The sequence below is a fragment of the Corvus cornix genome, chromosome 5 (assembly GCF_000738735.6).
Source record: "Corvus cornix cornix isolate S_Up_H32 chromosome 5, ASM73873v5, whole genome shotgun sequence".
NCBI lineage: Eukaryota > Metazoa > Chordata > Aves > Passeriformes > Corvidae > Corvus > Corvus cornix.
Window position 1 is genome coordinate 57,972,401 of NC_046335.1, and position 17,788 is coordinate 57,990,188.

General features: G+C 39.9%; 1 protein-coding gene across 4 annotated transcripts in view; it reads right to left on the reverse strand.

Annotated features, from left to right (window-relative positions):
* Window positions 1-580: 580 nt before the first annotated feature.
* LOC104697611 (golgin subfamily B member 1) overlaps window positions 581-17,788 on the reverse strand; it is a 34,261-nt gene continuing 17,053 nt past the window's right edge. For all 4 annotated transcript variants that reach the window (XM_039552553.1, XM_039552555.1, XM_039552554.1 and 1 more), the window contains exons 21-29: window positions 6,854-17,566; window positions 6,328-6,479; window positions 6,089-6,248; window positions 4,647-4,799; window positions 3,943-4,110; window positions 2,945-3,042; window positions 2,455-2,589; window positions 1,731-1,845; window positions 581-1,255 (exon numbers count right to left, since the gene is read on the reverse strand). In XM_039552553.1, coding sequence (XP_039408487.1) covers window positions 1,097-1,255; window positions 1,731-1,845; window positions 2,455-2,589; window positions 2,945-3,042; window positions 3,943-4,110; window positions 4,647-4,799; window positions 6,089-6,248; window positions 6,328-6,479; window positions 6,854-17,566 — 11,853 coding nt within the window. In that variant the 3' untranslated portion in view covers window positions 581-1,096. The remainder of the gene's footprint in view (window positions 1,256-1,730; window positions 1,846-2,454; window positions 2,590-2,944; window positions 3,043-3,942; window positions 4,111-4,646; window positions 4,800-6,088; window positions 6,249-6,327; window positions 6,480-6,853; window positions 17,567-17,788) is intronic.

Here is a 17,788-nt window from a genome sequence, read left to right on the forward strand (position 1 = left end):
AAAAAACAATTATAGCAGAATATATTGGATTTACATAAAAATCCAGACCTTTACCAGACTAAGAAATATGAAGGACCATCATAAGAAGGTGGTTTACAGTATTTACCTGCAGCAGTAACTACCTCTGAAGCAGATAAACCACTTCACTAAAATATCTCCTTGTTTCTGCTCATCAGTAAAACCGATGGAATCCTTCCTTTTCCGTATTCACTGGGGTCTCCTTTTCCCACAAGATTCTTTGTTGAATTTATTGATTTGTACCTTGTAGCTGAAACATGTAAAATACAGAAGGTTGTGTCTTGAGAAACTTGAATTTTACGTGTTTTGCAGCTGAGGAATGTTTTGCCTTCAAGAGAGGCAGTAACTAAACCCCACCAAGAAAAATGCAAGTAAATTTACAAAAATACCAAACCCCCACAAGTTACAGAAAGAAAAAAATCACAAAAAAAAGTAAGAAGTTGGAGATATTTCTGTCATCTCAATTGTGAATCTTTACTGAATCTTTAATCGTCAGCTTACCTCATTAACACACACAGACCTGTGCACCTTGATTTCTTTACAAACTGAATGGGAAAGAAGAAACTTCTTAATTCTTTTATTTTCAGAAAAAAAAAAAAACCACCAAACCAACCAAAGAAAATCAAAAATCCAGTAGTTCTTCCTTTATTGCACTCTATAAAACTTCTTGTTATAATCAAGAAGCCAATATACAATAATAGCTTGATATTCCTTTAGAATTTATAGTTTAACTCTTAAAATAAAATTTGTATAGAAAAGATATCATTTACAACCCATTCAGTAGTAATCAACCATTATGTACCCACAAACAATATTAAATAACTTGTATGCAGCAGTTTCCTTCTAGGGCAGAGGGGAATATTTTCTCCTTAGCAAATATAATATCCCACTGCTAAAGGGTGATTCAAGTCAACTTTGGAGCAAGTGTGATATGCACAGATTTCACTGGAGAAGCTCAGGATTCCGTGTTTTGTACGACCGTGTCCAGTGCATAGCGGAACAGCAGCATGTGGGGAGTCTCCAGGCTGGGATTGGCACTGCCCACAGGCAAAGGAGCCCCCCAGGGAATACAGTGGATTCAGAGCACACCAGTGAGGCACAGGAGAACAACGAGGTGTAGTGTGACCAGGTAGGTGAGGAATAAATAGCGGGATTTGGCTCGGGCCGTCAGCAGCTTGGAGCAGTAAAGGCTTCGCCCTCGGAGCCAGCGGCGCAGGGAAAGGGCTCCTCCTTTCATCTGGGGAAGACAGAAATTATCAGATGAAGAATCAGGAATACAAATCAGAAACAGCTCCACTGCAGCCTGGATTTGTGAGGCTCTACAAGCCTTCTGCCTCTGACACAGCAACTGACCCCAAAACACAACCCTGTTTGGCGATCCCAAACGCCAAAGCATAAATGATTTAAAGGCCCCAAACCCAGCATTAGTAAGAGGGGAAAGGAATGAATGCAAGCTGTGTATTATGCAACTCCACGCACATAAATATGCATTACTGCATTTTGGGCACGCACAATTAAATGCAGACACAGTTTATTTAATGGCCACATGTGCAGCATAAATTTGACTACATGCATTTTTTTAATCTGGACATATGCAGGGTGTTTTCTGACACAGTTTACACAGCTGCTGGTCTTGGACTCACAGCCCCAGAAAGGAATGAAGGGTGTTTCTCCACCACTTTTAAGGACCTTAAAGGCTTTCATTGCCTTACCTTTCTCACAACGATGTGTTCACTGGGATTGATGATTAAGGCTTCCCTCTCCTCCTCAGCTTCCATCTGGACAGCATAATCGCTGGGGACAGACCTGTAACTGCCTACTTCAAATCTAGAGAAAAATGCAAGGCACACAGACATGCAACTGCTGAATTACCTCCTCTTTTAAGTACTGCACTGACACAAAAACCATTATTTTGCATACTTAAATTACTGAGAGAAGGTCCCCACAAAAAACAGACTCACTTTGTGTTGCCAGGTCTTTTTCAGTCCCTATTTACAATCTACTCTCAAGGTGTTTCATTTATTCAGAATTAACCCCCACCATCACCAGCTGACTGAACAGTGATTTTCAGGTGATGGTAATGAGGGACACTTTATTTAGGCAGGTGGATAATGATATTTTCAATCTAACCAGTGGCTCTGCTAAAGCTGTTACATGGGAGATTTGTTTTCTAAAAAAGAAATAGCACTGACTACTGAGTCTAACAAATGAAATTAAACGTAGAAAAAAAAAAATCCCAAAGCCTGTAACACTTTCTTGATCCAGAGTGTAACTTAGCTTTTTAACACATGGATTTTCATCATTTCAGGCACTGTGGGCTCATGAACAGGTTTGTTTATTATCAGTATTACTATCTCAAAAAAATCTAAGAGCCACAGGAAAACCTCTCACTAATCTCACTAAAAATAAAAGGCAAATAAATAATCTGTGTTTTACCTGTTACTTCTCTCCTCAGAGAGTCCAAGAGCCTCTTCTGCAGCTTCTCTCCTCCTCTTCTCCTCTGCCAGTGTTTCTGTGAGCTGGGAGAGAGCCTGCTGCACTGACTCGTGTTGCTGCTCAGTCTCTGCAAGCCTGGGACAAAATCAAACCTGAAATCAGTATTTAATGGACTCAAAGAACTACTTACTTGTTCTTTTTTTATTAGGAAATCTTCCCTTTTGTGACACACTTAATTATAATGAGATGCTTGAGCTTAAATATTGAGATAAAGTCACCAATTAGTATATTTATGTACAGAGACAAACCACAAGCATTACCAAATGATAACAATTCAAGAATATGGCTTATGATTCATTTAATCCACTGTAAATCCACTCCTTCCCCTTCTCCACACAAATGCCTCAGAGGGATAGAAAAGCATTACTTTCACACTCACAACACAGCTGTCAGGAAACCAATATTGCTAATACATGCTCTGAGTCCTGACCTTTTCCTGAGCTCATTTAGCTCCATATTGTCTATCTCCACAATAATCCCAGATCTCTCCCGTGGCGCTCCGGGGGGAACTTCTGCTCTGGTTTCATCCTAGAAAATATTAAGGGGGGAAAAAAACAAACCACCAAACAAGTGACTGTTTTTCTACTTGCCAAAAGTCTTTATTTCAATTACAGCACCACAAAACAGTGGAACAGATCATTCTTTGTGCCATTTAATGTTTTCATTTCCACCTCTCAGCAATGTCAGAGGGGAAAGAAAAATGCATCTACACATCCACACAGTAATACAGCACTGACCACAGTTCCAGAAGCAAGGCAGCTTTATTTTATTTCTAATTTATATCTAATTTACAGTTCTTGTTTGGATTTATTTCCATTTATGGAAGAGCAAGGGTTGTTTTCCATATGTACCCACATGCTATTTTAGGGTGTTCTATTAATGACTGTTAATAAATAACCAAGGCAGTGCAGGGAAGCTTTTTAAAAATAAAGGAATAATGATGAATCCTAAAGGACTGGGTTGGAAGGGGCTTTAGAGATCATGAAGTGCCAACCCCAAATAATAATCTTACAGATGTGTATGAGGGGTTGGCAGAGGGTACTGAAATGCTGAACTGGTGATGTAGATCTCACTTCTGAAAATACTACTCAAGCTTTGTAGAACAATCCAGGACTGATGTGAAATTATCACTAAACTTCCTGATCCACTGAGCAGTGATCACCCAGTTATCTCTGCCAGCTGTAGACCAACTCAAAAGAGATTTTTCAAAACAAAAATATATGTAGAACAGCTTCCTTAAATGAAAGGTCAAATTAATTTAAATTTAAATTTAAAAACACTAAAGACAGTTATCTTCAGCACATCATGGGCCAGCAAAAGTACTGAATCAGTACAACAAAAAATACTTATTTCATTTTTAGCAAGAAAACCAGGAAAGTGGAAGCACAGAAAGAAGAAACCTAAAAATATTTCCATGTATCTGTTTACCTGGACAGAGCCCTGGAAAGATGTCACTTGTATTGCCTGGTATTCCCTCTCCAGCCTTAAGTAACGATTTTGCAGATCGGTGTAGTGAAGCTGGTTGTCCCTCAGAGTCTGGGAAAGAGCCTTCAGCTGGGCAGACAGGACAGCATTCTCTTCTGCTGACTGCACAACCTGAGAGAAATTCACAATGAAGTCATTAAAAATTAGGGATTAGCTCTCCCAGGAAATCCCTGCAGATTTGAGACCTGCTGTTTCAAAATTGCATCCACTTTTTGGCAAGGTCACAGTTCAGCTGGGATTTAGATGTTTTATGAGCAGAGGAAATAATGAAAGCTGAGCAGTGATTTCCCCTGTCATCAGCACACCCAAACCAGAAGCTGAAATCTTGTTCCAGCTAAGACAGACCCCGTTTCTGTCTATAATGAAAAATATTTGACTGGGAGTAGAAGTTCAGAAGTTCATCAATGTCATCAGAACGCAGAGTCAAAGAAATCTCTCAGTCAAATACCAAGCCAGGAAAGCCTGGCAGAAAGATAAAACTGACATTTGATTTGCAGTTTCCAGGCTGAGTTGTTTTAAAACACCTAAGTTTGAAGGTAAAATACCATTCAGTCATGCAAGACACCACCACTTCAGCAACATTCCAACGTGATGCCAGCCCGGGTTCACGTGAGCTTTTCAGGATCAGAGCTGCTGCTCCAAGTTACCTTGGAATTGATCTGCTGGAAGTGCAGGTCCTTCTGCTGCATCTCCTGGAGGCAGCGCTGCAGCTCAGTCTGCAGCTGGTTCTTCTCAGCCAGGACACGTTTGATGTCCTCTGCTCCATCTGCACTTCCAGCAAGGGTGGCAGTTTCCAAAGCCTTAAAAATAGCGGGATATTCAGGATAAATGATACAGAAGTCCTCGAAATAACCCACAACCCCAACACTAAAGACACCCTACAGAATTCCCTTTTCACAAGATTCTTTTCTCCTTACAACTTAATACCACATTTGAAAGACACTTCAAATAAAAGTTTGGGGTTTTTTAATATATCGTGTTAATACTTGCATTAAAAAAATAACAAAAAATTACCACAAAAAGGCAACCCAACCTAATTTTTAATTTGCAAATAATGTGAAGAATATAAGAATAATGTGAAAAAAAAGGGGAAAAGTAGCAAAGGATTAATATAAGACACCTTTCACAAGTTATTTTCAAGCTAATAATGTATTGTATTCATGACTTGAAAAACTGTTTTGTAAATATCAATTTAAAGCTGAAAGAATCCATTTTGGAAAAAAAAAAACCACCTGAATTTATTACCAATTTACAGCTTTGGCCTTTTTTATCTTTTGCAGCTCAACATTTTGGTATTAATCTCCAATAAAGGAGGGGTATGTGCCATCTCTAATGCTTTATGGAATCTATTTACCCATACAGGCATGAAATAAAAGGTTTTTACCACATAAAACACTCCATTACCCACAGACATTACTCGTCAATAGCTCTTATTCATTATTGTAATCACAGAAAATGAACAGCATACAAACTTCAGCAGCTAAAATGCTGGTTTTAATGGAATTAAAATGAATACTGCTTCCTTCCTTTGGCACAGAAGAGGTAAATAAGAATATTATTCTAAAATAGCACTCTCCTTGAATCTTTCATGACAGTCTACAAAACAGCATTTGCCAGCCTGGGTGTCAGCTGCTGCCTTTCTAAATCCAGGATTTTGTTCCTGGCAGAAGCCAGCTCCAGCTGCTTCAAGGGAAGGACAAGAACACTTCCATTCCCCTCTCTCCCCCAGTGAGGTCCTAGTCTAATTAGACATTGATTTAAGCTCTGAAGAATGAACTTTATTAGGTGTTTAAAACTTCTCTGCATCAACTATACAAACTGTGAAGCCTGCTGTCCATGTAAACCACCAAGCTCTTTTTTGATCCTCTTAAAAACCATGTCCCTGAATATGGGTTACAGCCATAATAAGTAATTTGATTTTTTTTTTTTCAACTTCTCCCTTTTGTATTCTGGATTTAACTAACTTAAGACAGTAACTTACAGGATCACTGTAGAGTGCTGCATAGTTCTTTTAAGAAGCAGGCTGCTAATTTCACACAATAAACTGCTACCTTCCACTTTACATTCCTGCTACATTCCATTTCTTTACCTTGACTGCATAACTGCTGCCAGCAGGGAGGGCCTTCTTCCCAATCACGTCTTGCTGCAGCCTCTGGAGCTCTGCAATCTGCCGGTCTTTCTCAGCCACTGTGATCTGACACTGATTTCTCAGTGCCTGGGACTCGGAGAGGAGGAGGTTTTTTTCCATTCTGAACATAAAACATCAGACATTAAGCAATTATATATTCTCTACAAATCAATGAAGAGGATAAAGCTGTACTGTTATACCTTAGTCCAGCCAACTCGTTCTGGTACGATGTGATCTCTCTCTCGGTTTCTGCCTGGAAGGCTTTTGTCTGATGCAAAGCCTTCTCCAAATCATCAACCTTGGCCTTCAGTTTGGATATTTCAACAGCTGCAAGGCTGGCTCCTTCTTTAGCCTAGTTTTAATAAACACCATTAGTGAACTGGAATGAAAAGTAGATGGGTGAAGTTTGATTAGTGCTAAAATTCTAATTACAGAATAAGGTTTTTCCCCATTTACCTTAACTCCCCAAACTGTAAACACACCTTTTCCCTGGGCACACCGTGCTATCTCAGCACTCTCACAAAGTTAAACTCCAGAACCCATCATGTGTCTGAGCATTCTCTGCACGAAGAGTAAAATTAGAGAGCCATGTGGCTAATTACAACTTACCCAAGTTTCCCCATTGTTCTGAGGCACATCCAAACTACTTTTACAAGAATTTCTCTCATTGATGCTGCTGCAATCAATGGGAAATGAAGCTGTGCCCTGCTTGGCTTCAGAAGTTACCTTCTGATGGCTGAGCTCCTGCAGCAATTTGTCTCGGTCATCCTGGAGACTGGCCATAGCCTTGGCAAACGCTTCAATCTGCTGGACATGACTGCCACACTGGGCTGAGAGCCTGCTCACCTCCAGCTCCCGACTGACTAAAGTCCTACAGACACTTCCAACATCATCAGCCACCTGAGCAAGGGTAACCTCATCTGCAGCATCAAGGACAGCCCCGTGCAGAAGAGAGTTTTCTTTGAGGATACTCATGAGATGGGATTTAAACCCCTCCAATTCAGCTGCAAGTTCATCTCCTTTTTTTCTTTCACTCCTGAGCTCAGAGGTGTATTTGCTCTCAAGAACTTTAAAGTCCTCTATGATCCGATCTCTGTCGTTCTGCAGAGCAGTCATTGCTTTCCCAAAGGCCTCATTTTGGGATCTCAACTCACTGTTTTGAGACTGAACTTCGAGCAGCATCTTCTCTGCAGAAGCATCAGGTTTATTTCCATCCTCAAGTGTCGAAAGAGTCCCACTGCATTCCTCATCTGCACTTCTGCCTCTGGATTTCTGGAGTTCCTGAACCTTTTTCTGAAGCTTTCCTCCATGCTGCTCATTTGATTCTTTTTTCTGAATACTCTCACTACTTAGCAGCTTCTCTCCAGATTCAGAAACGAGTTTCTCTTTGTTTAGTGATGCAATTAGAGATTCTAAATCACTTACTTTAGATGCCAATTTTTTATTCTCATGTTCCAAAGCCACGGCAGCCCCCTTCTGCAGTTCACTGGAGAGCTGCATCTCTTTTATTTGTTTTTGAAGATCGTACTTTTCATGCTCAAGGCTTTTAATACAATCCAATTTCTGCTTAAGTAAGTCCTTCAGCTGATGGTCTTTCAGAGACAAAACCTGGTTAAGATCCTCCCTGTATTTTATGAGCTGTGCACTCAGCATTGCATTTTCAGAATGCAGATCATCTATCCTGTTGAGAAGGACCCTTAATTCCTGTTTCAAAGCATTAGTCTCACTCGCACTGCCAATGAGAAGACTGTCCCTCTGTTTTAAGACATCCTGGTGAAGATGTTCCAGCTCCTTGTATCTGGTAAAAAGATCATCCCGGTCGTTCTGGAGAGATGACATGGATTTTTTAAAGGCATCTATTTCACTGGCAATCGCAGCCTTATCCTGTCCTGCTTTTTCTGCTTTCACCTGGAGATTTCTCAGCTCGTTTTCCAGCCTCTGACGGGACTCCTCAGCTGCTTGTCTCTCCATCTGCAAAGACCTCACCTGAAGTTCATACTCTTTCATCTGATTCCTATGTTGAGTCTGTACCTGAATCAGATAGTCCGAAATTTCATCCCCTTTTGAAGAAATAAGTAAGGAAATTTCTTTGTCTTTATTATTTAGCATGATCTTCATTTGCTCAGAAATGGTCATCTGCTTTTGCAATTCAGCATTCATTTTTTCCTTCTCTGCTAGAAGCTCTTGCAATTCTTGCTCCTGTCTTGTAAAATTACTTTCCAGAGCTTTTATCTCTCTTCCTGCACTTTTACTATTCTCTATGAGATGATTAAGAGAATTATTTTCTTTCAGGAGTGCCTGCAAAGCTTCTTCTTTGGACTGAAGAACACTCTCCAGCTCTTGCTGTCTGTTAAAAAAGAAGGTATTTTCTTCCTTTATCCTGCAGAGCTCTTCATAGCGCTGCATATCAACAGACTTTTGCCTCAAATACAGTTCATCCTTTGTTTCCTCTACCACAGAATATTTGATATTTAATTCTTGAATCTGAGTCATTTTATCTTTCAATTCATCTTGCAAGGCTGCTATTCTTTTGCTACTGTCTTCCAGCTGTTTCTCCTTGTTTTGGATGGCCTCTTTGAACTGCATTTCCCAGGTTTTCATCTCAGTGATGACCCTGTCCCTGTCATCCTGAAGGGAGGACATGCACTTTGTGAAAGCAGCCAATCGTGCCAGAGCTGCGTTCAGATCTGCCTGCAGCTGCTTGTTCTGAGAGTCCTTTGTGCTGACTTCCTCTTGCAAACCCTGAACCTCACTCATCGCCCGATCTTTTTCTCTCTCAAGGGCACCATGTTTTTCATCCAGGTTCGAAAGTTCACTTTTGTGAAGCAATTTCAGCTGCTGGAGATGAAATTCCAATTCTCTCTCATATCCTCTCTTTTGAAGCTGCAGTTCCTCTCCTTTCTTCTGAAGTTCTTTCCTCCAGTTGAGATTCTCTTCTTTAAGCCTGTCCACTTCCCTCTTTGACTGGTCCAACAGGTTCAGCTGTGCAGAAAGCTTTCCCTTGAGATGAACTATTTCATCATTTGATTTTGCTAGCTTTTCTGATGCATTACTTAAGTCCTTTTCGAATTTTTCATTTTTTGACTGTGACAATTTCACAGATCTTTCCAAATCCAGGATCAGCTCCTGGAACCTTATAGAATCCTTTTGCAATTGGTTGATCTCCTGCTGTTTCTCCTTTAAGAGTTCTTGCAATTCTTTTGTTTTGGTTTTAGTCCCATTATTATCCCTCTGAGCACTTTTCACCTTCTCCTCAAACATCTTTACAAGATGGAGCTGCTGCTCTTCCTTTTCTCTAACCACGTCGCATTTTTCTGCCTTTAACTCTTCCAGCTGCTGTAACAGCAAGTTATTCTGCACCTGTGCTGATTTCATCCTATCAGTAAGATGATCAACTTTTTTAACATGATTAAGCAATTCTGTCTCAAGAAATTCTCTCTCATTCTTTACTTTGTAAGAACTTTCTTGTACATTTTCTAATTCTTCCTGTAACAGACATTTGTCATCCTCCAAAATCTTAACTTTTTCATTTAGACTAACAATTTCTTGTGTTAGACTTTTACATTCCATGTCCAGCTTTGTTAGACAATGAGTTTTGTGGAGCAAAGATTTCTCAGTTTCTTGTGCTTTTTCTGAAATAAACTTTCTTTCTTGTTCTAGGACAAGCACAGCTTGTTCTTTTTCAGCGAGTTTATCCTTTAACACAATAATGTCCTTTGACAGTGATTCATTCTCACATAATGCATCACTGATTTTAGACTGTGTATCATTTTGGTAGACTTCCATTTGAACCTGCAGCTCTCCCAAGGCTGCTTTAGTTACAGTGATGTTATTATGAAGGACATCATTCTCATTCTGAATTTTCTCTAAAGCCTGCTTTAGGTTTTCAGAAGTTTGTTTCAGCTGCTCGTTCTCCTCCATCAGCTGATGGTTCTGTTCAGTGAGCTCATGCAGATGATCCTGGTGTTCCTGCATCCTGGCCTCCTGCTCACGGATCTGCCTTTCTGCTTTGCTCTGTAACTCCTCAACCTCCATTTTCTTGGATTCACTGAGCTGCTTCAGCTGGTTCTTAACAACCTCATTTTCATCAAGGAGATTTTGTAAATGTTTCTCCAGAGCCTCCTTCTCAGACTGTCCTTCCCTGAGTCTTTGAACAGCCTCTTGCTTCTCCTTCCTACTGAGATCAATGACTTGCCTCATATCTGCCACTTTACTACTGATATTCTCGTACGCCTGAAGAAGCGATTCATACTCCTGCTTTAATTCACTATGTTTAGCCTTCCAGCCTGTCAATTCAACTGTCTGAGAATCTTTTAAGGTATTTAATTGGAAAGAAAAGGCCTCTTTTTCCTGAACTATGGACTCCATGGTGGATTTCAGACTTTCACACGCCGCAGTGAGGTTTTCATTTTCGGTCAGCAGCCTCGCATTTTCCGAAGCAAGGCTCTCCTCTCCGGACAAGGGAGCCACAGCACTTGAACTCTGCTTTTCTTGGCCAAGCTCTAGCAAGTGCTCCAGCATTCTTGTCTTGTTCACCAGTTCTTCTCTTTCCAACAACAGCTGATCAATCTGTTCCTTTAGACACTTATTTTCTCTCAGGGCTTCTTTACGCGATATTAAAGCCGCCTGTAATTTCCTTTGGAGGCGCTCTCTGGATTTCTCTTCTGTTACAGCTCTTTGCTCTTGGGCTTTGGAATCATTTCCATTTGCAGGTTTTGCCAGTGGCTCTTCCATTGTTTGCATTTGTTTCTGGATTTCACATTCTGTTGCTTCTCTCAGTTTAGTTTTCCCAGAGCAATCAGTCTCTGACAGCTGAAAAGCTGTGACTTTTCCTTCAGAATTCCCTCGATGGCAATTACTTTCTGAACCAACCTCTCCTAACTCCTTTTCAGTCCCATTTTCTTCCTTAAGCTCTTTGCTGGACACCACAGGTTTACTCATCTCAGCCTTATCATGCAGCACACACAGCTCTGCCACAAGATTTTTGTTTTCTTCACTGAAATGTTCTACCTCCTTTTTCATGTTAACTAGTTCCAAATTGGACTTTTCCAAAGAGCTGAGAAGTTCCTCTTTTTCACTCTTCAGGTCTTCAAATGCTGTTTTGTAACGGTGAGCTTCTTCCTGGGCCTCCTTTACGGCTTTGTTTAGTAACTCCTTTTCCAGACCGAGTTTATCTTTTAAATCCGTAAGTGAACATCTCAGTGCTTCTATTTCCTCATTCTTTTCTGCAACCTCCTGCTTAGCTTCAATTCTTGACCTCTGCAGTTCCTCCTGGCTCATCCTGTAATCCTCTTCACTTTTTTTAGTAAGTGCTTTTTTCTCATTATTCACATGTTCAAGCATTGCCTTGAGCTCTACGGTTTCAGTCTCGTGTGCTTTCAGCTTTTTCTGTAGGTGCTTTATGTCCTCCAACAAGCTGCCCTGAAATTGCTCCTGCTGGCTCAAAGACTTTAAACTGATTGTTTCTTCTTTATCATCACCAAATTCAACCAGTATTTTTCTCAACTCTTTCCTTAACATCTCTGTTTCCTCCTGAAGTTTTGCATAATCACTTCTTAGTTCTTTTAGCTCAGTGTCTTCACTTGGCACTGAAGTGAACATGTTTTCTGACTCTTTCAAGGATGCAACCTCAGCCTTGTTTCTTGGTTCGTCTGATTCCAAATTCCTTAGGGCAGCTTGTTCTCCCAGCGGTGCCTTGGCTGGAGCCAGCTCCTTCCCTTCTAACAGGTTAAAGCCCAGCTCTTTACGTTTTGTTTGGAGAACTTCCCAGAGTGCTTTATGTTCTTGCCTGAGCTGTTCAAGGTCGGTTTTTTGTTCATCAAAATCTGCCGCCAGTTTCATGTGCTCTTCCCTTTCCTGCTGGAATTTTTTGGTATCTTCTTTCATGACCAAAAGCTCCCTCTGTAAAGCTTCTTTTTCTTTCTGTAACTGATTCATGGCATTAACATTGTTGGGATTCAGACACTCATTCCTGTCTCCAGCACCTGAACCAGGCTCTTCTAAACTGGAATTTTTCAACAATTCTTCCTTCTTTTTAAGTTGAGACTTCACCTCTTCAAGAGTCAAGAGCAACTGAGAATGCTCCTCTTGATACGCCCTTGCTTTTTCATCAAGCACAGATTGCAGATGAGCAAGCATACAGTCCTTTTCCCCTAAAGATTTTAGGTTCTGCTCACAAATACTTTGTTTTTCAGCTATGACATCATTTAGCTCTGCGATACTGTGCTGAAGTTCCTCTAAATAGGATGCTCTTGAAGATAAAGTTTTGGTCAAATCACTTATCTTGGCATCTTTTTCTACAAGTTGTTGCTTCAAAGTTCCAAGATGAGACTCAAAATCATTATTTTGTCCTTCAATTAGTTTCAGCTTGTCTCTTAACTCATTAACTTGCTTCAACAGCTCCTCTGCTTTTTTTTGCTCTTTTTCTATTTCTTCCTGTCCACTCTTTTCTAATTTCCCAACTTTTTGCATTAGATCTCTTCTTACTATCAATGCTGCTTGGAGTTTCTTCTTCAGATTCTCCTTTTCCTTGCCCATTTTCTCAAGATTACACTTCATCTCCTCTTTCTCGTTCATTAAACCTTTAAATTCAGCTTCTCTGCTGCTTAACATAATCTGGTTATGTTGCAGTTCTTTCTTACAATCCCCAAGTTCCCGCAATACTCGGTTTAGCTCTGCCACTGAACTATTATGAACAGCTTCAAGGTCTTGCAGTTTGGCATTTAATGTATTTCTCTCTTCCGAAAAATTCAGCATTTCATTAGACAATGATTCCATGACCTGGGTAACAGAACAGTCTTTTTCTTTCAGTTGCTGGCTTAGACCAGAAATTAAATCCTTCTGCTGATTGACCTGGGAAGTTAAGTTTTTGATGAGCTGATCTTTTTCCCCCATTTCTTCAAGGAGACTTGCTACTTTTTTACCTTCAGCCTGCAGCTTTTCTTGACTAGTTCTTACCATTTCTTCTGAGTTATTCATCCTGTCTTGAAGAAATTCCACCTGCTTATTTATTTCTGCCAAAGACTCCTCCCTTTCTTTCAGGAGAGACTGTTGTTTGCCTAATATTTCCTTGAGTGAGACCACTTCTTTTGACAGACATTCAATTTCAGATGTGTATTTGCCCTTCATTTTTTCCATGTCACTCTGCAGCACCTCTGTCTGCTTCTCAAGCAACTCCATACTTCTTAATTCACCTTTCATGGTGTCTATTTCTTTCTGTTTTTCTAAAAGCACCAGTTGCAAATGTTCTCCTTCTGTTTCTTTGCTCAGAATAGCAGTTACCAGAGTGGAGAATTTTTCCAACTGAGTTTTAATATCGGTTGGCTGCAGTTCAGAATCTGAAGTCTGTGCCTTCTTTCCTTTACATAAAAGCCTGCTACTAAGTAATGGGGATAAGCTCTGAGTTAATTTCTCTTTTGTAAGATCCAGCTCTTGCTGCAAAGAGTGGATTTTGCTATCTTTTGATTTCATTTCACTTTCTAAACTGCTCAATTGCTCAGTAAGATCATTATTTTGTGAATTTGCCCTATCAAGTTCTGTCACCCATTTGTTTTCTGACTCAAGAAGGCTTTGTTCTAGAGTTTGACACTTAAATTCTAATTTAGAAAGTTCTTCACCCTTCACACTAACCTGCATCTGTAACTTCTCTTTTTCAGTCTTCATCTGCAGTTTGACAGCATCTATCTGCATCCTTGAGTAATTCTCACTGGTTTCTAGTTTTTCATGGATTTCCCGGAGCTCTTCCAATTTCTTTTGCAAATCAGCCTGAGATGCAGTAAGTTGCGTGTTTTCAGCCATCAGTTTACCAACATCATCTTGCAACAGGTTTTTTTCTTTCTCTAAAGACTCCACCTGACACTGCAGACTGTTTATTAAAAGCACGTTGTCATGGCAGTCCTGAGATGATTTGGAATTTATGTTGTTTAACTCCAACTGCAAACATTCCAATTTCTCTGCCTGTTCAGTGCACGTCACACGCAGAGACTCCACAGCCAAGTCTTTCTGCTGTAGTTCTTGTTCCCGGGTATTTATTTGGTCTAGTGCTCTTTGGTGCTCATTTTTAAGAGAGTCAAGTTCAACAGTCAAAGAATCAATTTTTTTCTGATGATTATCAAGCTTCTCATTCCTTTCCTGAAATTCCTCAGTAAGGGTTTTCATGGCTGTTCGGCTTTCCTCTAATTTGGATCTGAGAATGTCAGTCTCACTAGAAAGAGCACTAACACTGCTCTCTGCCAACTGTACACTGGCATCTTTCTCCTTTAACGAATTAAGCAGTCCTGCAATAACTTCTTCTTTTTGCCCAAGAGCCACGTTCAACTGAGTTCTCAGCTCATACTGTGCTTCAATTTTCTCCTGGAGAGATAGAAAGGCATTTTCTTTCTCATGGACTAGCTCTTTAGAGTTTTGTAGTTCTTGTGTTAGTTCATGGACCTGACTTTGGAGCCGAGAAATTAAATGTGTCTTCTCTTCATCTTTCCTTGCTTTCTCCTTCAGAGTTTCAAGCAGATTTTCATTTTCTGTAAGAGATGATTCCTTTTCTGATAAGGACTGGTCCATCTCAATTATTACATTCTTCTGATGCTCTATTTCTTTTTGGAAGTTCTCCTTCATTTCCTCCAGCTCCACCATCTGTTTCTTTAAGACACCACACTCAGTCTCTTTCTCTTGAAGTTGCATCTTTAAACTCTCACTGAATACTGAAATAGTGTTGATGGCTGATTCTTTTTCTGAAACAAGTACTTTTAACTGTTCTGCTTCAGAGGCTAAAAGCTGTAACTGTTTCTCCTGTACAACACAGGAATCCTGTACCTCAGAAAGCTGTGCTTTTATACTGATGTATTCATCTACCTTTTGTTTTAAAGATGCATCTTTCTGTACAATTGAATCATTCAACTGGGACGACTGTTCTGTCAAGTTTTTAAGCTGACTTTGAAGGTCAGAAATAACCTCCATATTCTCAGACAGTTGAACCCTAAGTACATCAGACTCTTCAGATTTATCTTTTAATAACTTTAATTCTTGGGCTTGCCTCTTAAATTCATTTTCTTTTTCCTTCATTGTGTGTCTATACTCATCAGTTTCAATACTCAGGGCTTGTATTTGGTTTCGCAGATCTGAAATGATTTCCACATACTGCCCTTCTCCTGCCACTTTATCTTTCATTTCCTGAATCAAAGCCTCCTTTTCAGAAAGGAGAGTTTCTTTTTCCTCAAAGCCAATTTTTAAGTTTTCTTTCTCCATCAACAGGCTGTCAATTTGGTCCTTCAAATCTAAAATATTATGACTTTGTTGAGACAGGTGTGAAGTTAAAGCAGCTACTTCCTCTGACTTTTTCGTTACTGTAACATTAACTGTCTCCATGTCTGCTTTCAATTTTTCATTTTCTAGAGCTGCTGCTTGTGCCTGGTGCCTTGCTGAAATAATTTCAGACTGGAGACATTCACATTCATGTGACTTCTCACTCAATAAGCTTGAAAAGTCCTCCTTTTCATGCCTAAGCACCTCCACTTCTTTGTTTAACAGCTGTAGCTGATTCTTTAACGCTGTATTTTCTTCCATTTTTTCAAAAATTTGCCTCTGAAACTTCTCAAGTTCTAAACCCTGACTTTTCACAGCCAGGTCTCTTTCCTCTACCAACTGAGATAATTTAGTTTTTTCATCTTTAAGATTTTTTATTTCATCCTGCAACTCTACAACACAAAGCTTACTCTCTTCCATTTCCTTATATAATGAATCATTTTGAAGATTTTTCTCTTCTAGAGACCTGCTTGCAGTTTCAAAATCCAAAGTTATGCTTTGAATTTGTTCCTGCAGGAGTAAATTCTTTTCCTTACTATGGCTGAGTTCTTGGATTAGACCACTGCATTCAGATAATTTATTATTTAACAATTCTTCTTTCTTTATTTCTTCATCTCTAATCTCCTGCAGCTGAATGAGCAGTGATTGCACTTGTTCATGCAACTGTTGGGTCTGTTCCTTGCTTTCAGACAACTGCTCAGCCAGCATATTACATTCCTTTGTTTTCTCCCCCAGCTGTTCTGCAACTGAACTTTCCTTTTGCTTGGCAACTGCTGAGAGTTGTTCAATCTCTTTTGCCAGCGTGTTTTTATCACAATTTAGTACTGAAAGAGTTTTTTCGTACTCAGCAGTACTAACAGATAACTTATTCTCTAATTCTGCCACAGCCTGGGTTTTCTTTAACAACTCACACTCTTTTACATCCAGGAGTTTGGACAAATTCTCATTTTCTCTGATTAGCTGCTCCTTCTCTTTTTCCATTGTACCTATACTGCTTTTCAGATGTTCATTTGCTTTTACTTGCTCTGCCAATTTTTCTTGTTTCCCTTCAAGATCTGCCTGCAATTGGTTATTAGCTGAAGCTTTCTCCTGTGTCTCTATCTCCAGTTTTTTAATTTGTTTATGCATTTCATTTAATTGGTCATTAAGATCTTTGCAACATGTCTCTTTGGCTTTCAGATCCCCAGTTAATTTAAGTTTAGTCTCTTCATTTTGCTTCTCCAAAGCCCCAAGTTTCTGCTCTAATGAATTAATGAGCTCTTGTTTCTCTTGCAATTCCTTTTTAGCTGTTTCCCCATGGTCAGTATGTTCTGTAAGCCTCCTGGATAACTCAGCCAACTCTTCATCTTTTTTAGTATTTTCCAAAACCAGCTTGTTGTATGAATCTTTAATTGACTTTAACTCATTTTCCAGTGTCTGTGCTTTGCTCTCTTTCTCTTTAAGCAAATTGTTCCATTTTTCCTTCAGAGCACTGTTTTCCTCAAGCTGAGATTTCAAATATTCCGTTTCTTTTCTTTGTTTATCCTCTGTTTCTTGCAGCTTTTCAGATGATTTAGCAATTTGCTCTTTCAGCAGAGTAATTTGTGACTCACACTCCGCAAGCTTGTTATGGTACGCGACGTTGTTGGCCTTGATTTCGGAGCGGAGATCCTTAATTGTCATGCTGTTCTCAGCACTCTGCCTTATTAATTCCTCGTTTTCTTTGGTTTTAGCTTCATTCTCAGCTCTAACTCTCTCCAGCTCCAGTCGCATGGTGTTACTCTGCTCAGAAAGGGCAGAGATCTTCATGCTGGCATCTCTCACATCAGCTGTCTGTACTTCCTTCAGCAAGTGCATTTCCCTTTCAGCCTTTGATAAAGCCTCTTCCAAACCTCGCATCTCCTCCTCTTTGCACTGCACTTGATGCTTCAGGATCATAACCTGCTCAGAATATTCTGTCATGCTCAGAGACAGGACAGACATCTCCCTGTCTTTCTCTGCCAGTGCTTCTTTCAGATTATCGATTTCTCTTTCACGTTTCTGCAGATCTTGAATGAGTTGAGACCTCTCCTCCAAATGGCTTGAATTCAATTTGTCAAGCTCTTCATTTGTCTGGTCCAGGTCCAGCTGCATGGACTCCACCACACTGTCTTGTTTCAAAGTCTAAACAGCAAAAAAATAATGTTATGAGAACACTCCGAACACCTGTTAGAGGGAGAACAGAAGTTACACCCCACACGCAGAACAAGCATTTAAGGTAATCAGCCTGCACCCAATGTAAAGTCATAAGATGTTCTTCTTTAGATTCTTTTAGCAAACAAAAAGCTCAGTGTATGAAATTTAAAGTAGCTCATGCTGTCGCTTTTGCTGACATTTAAATGGGCC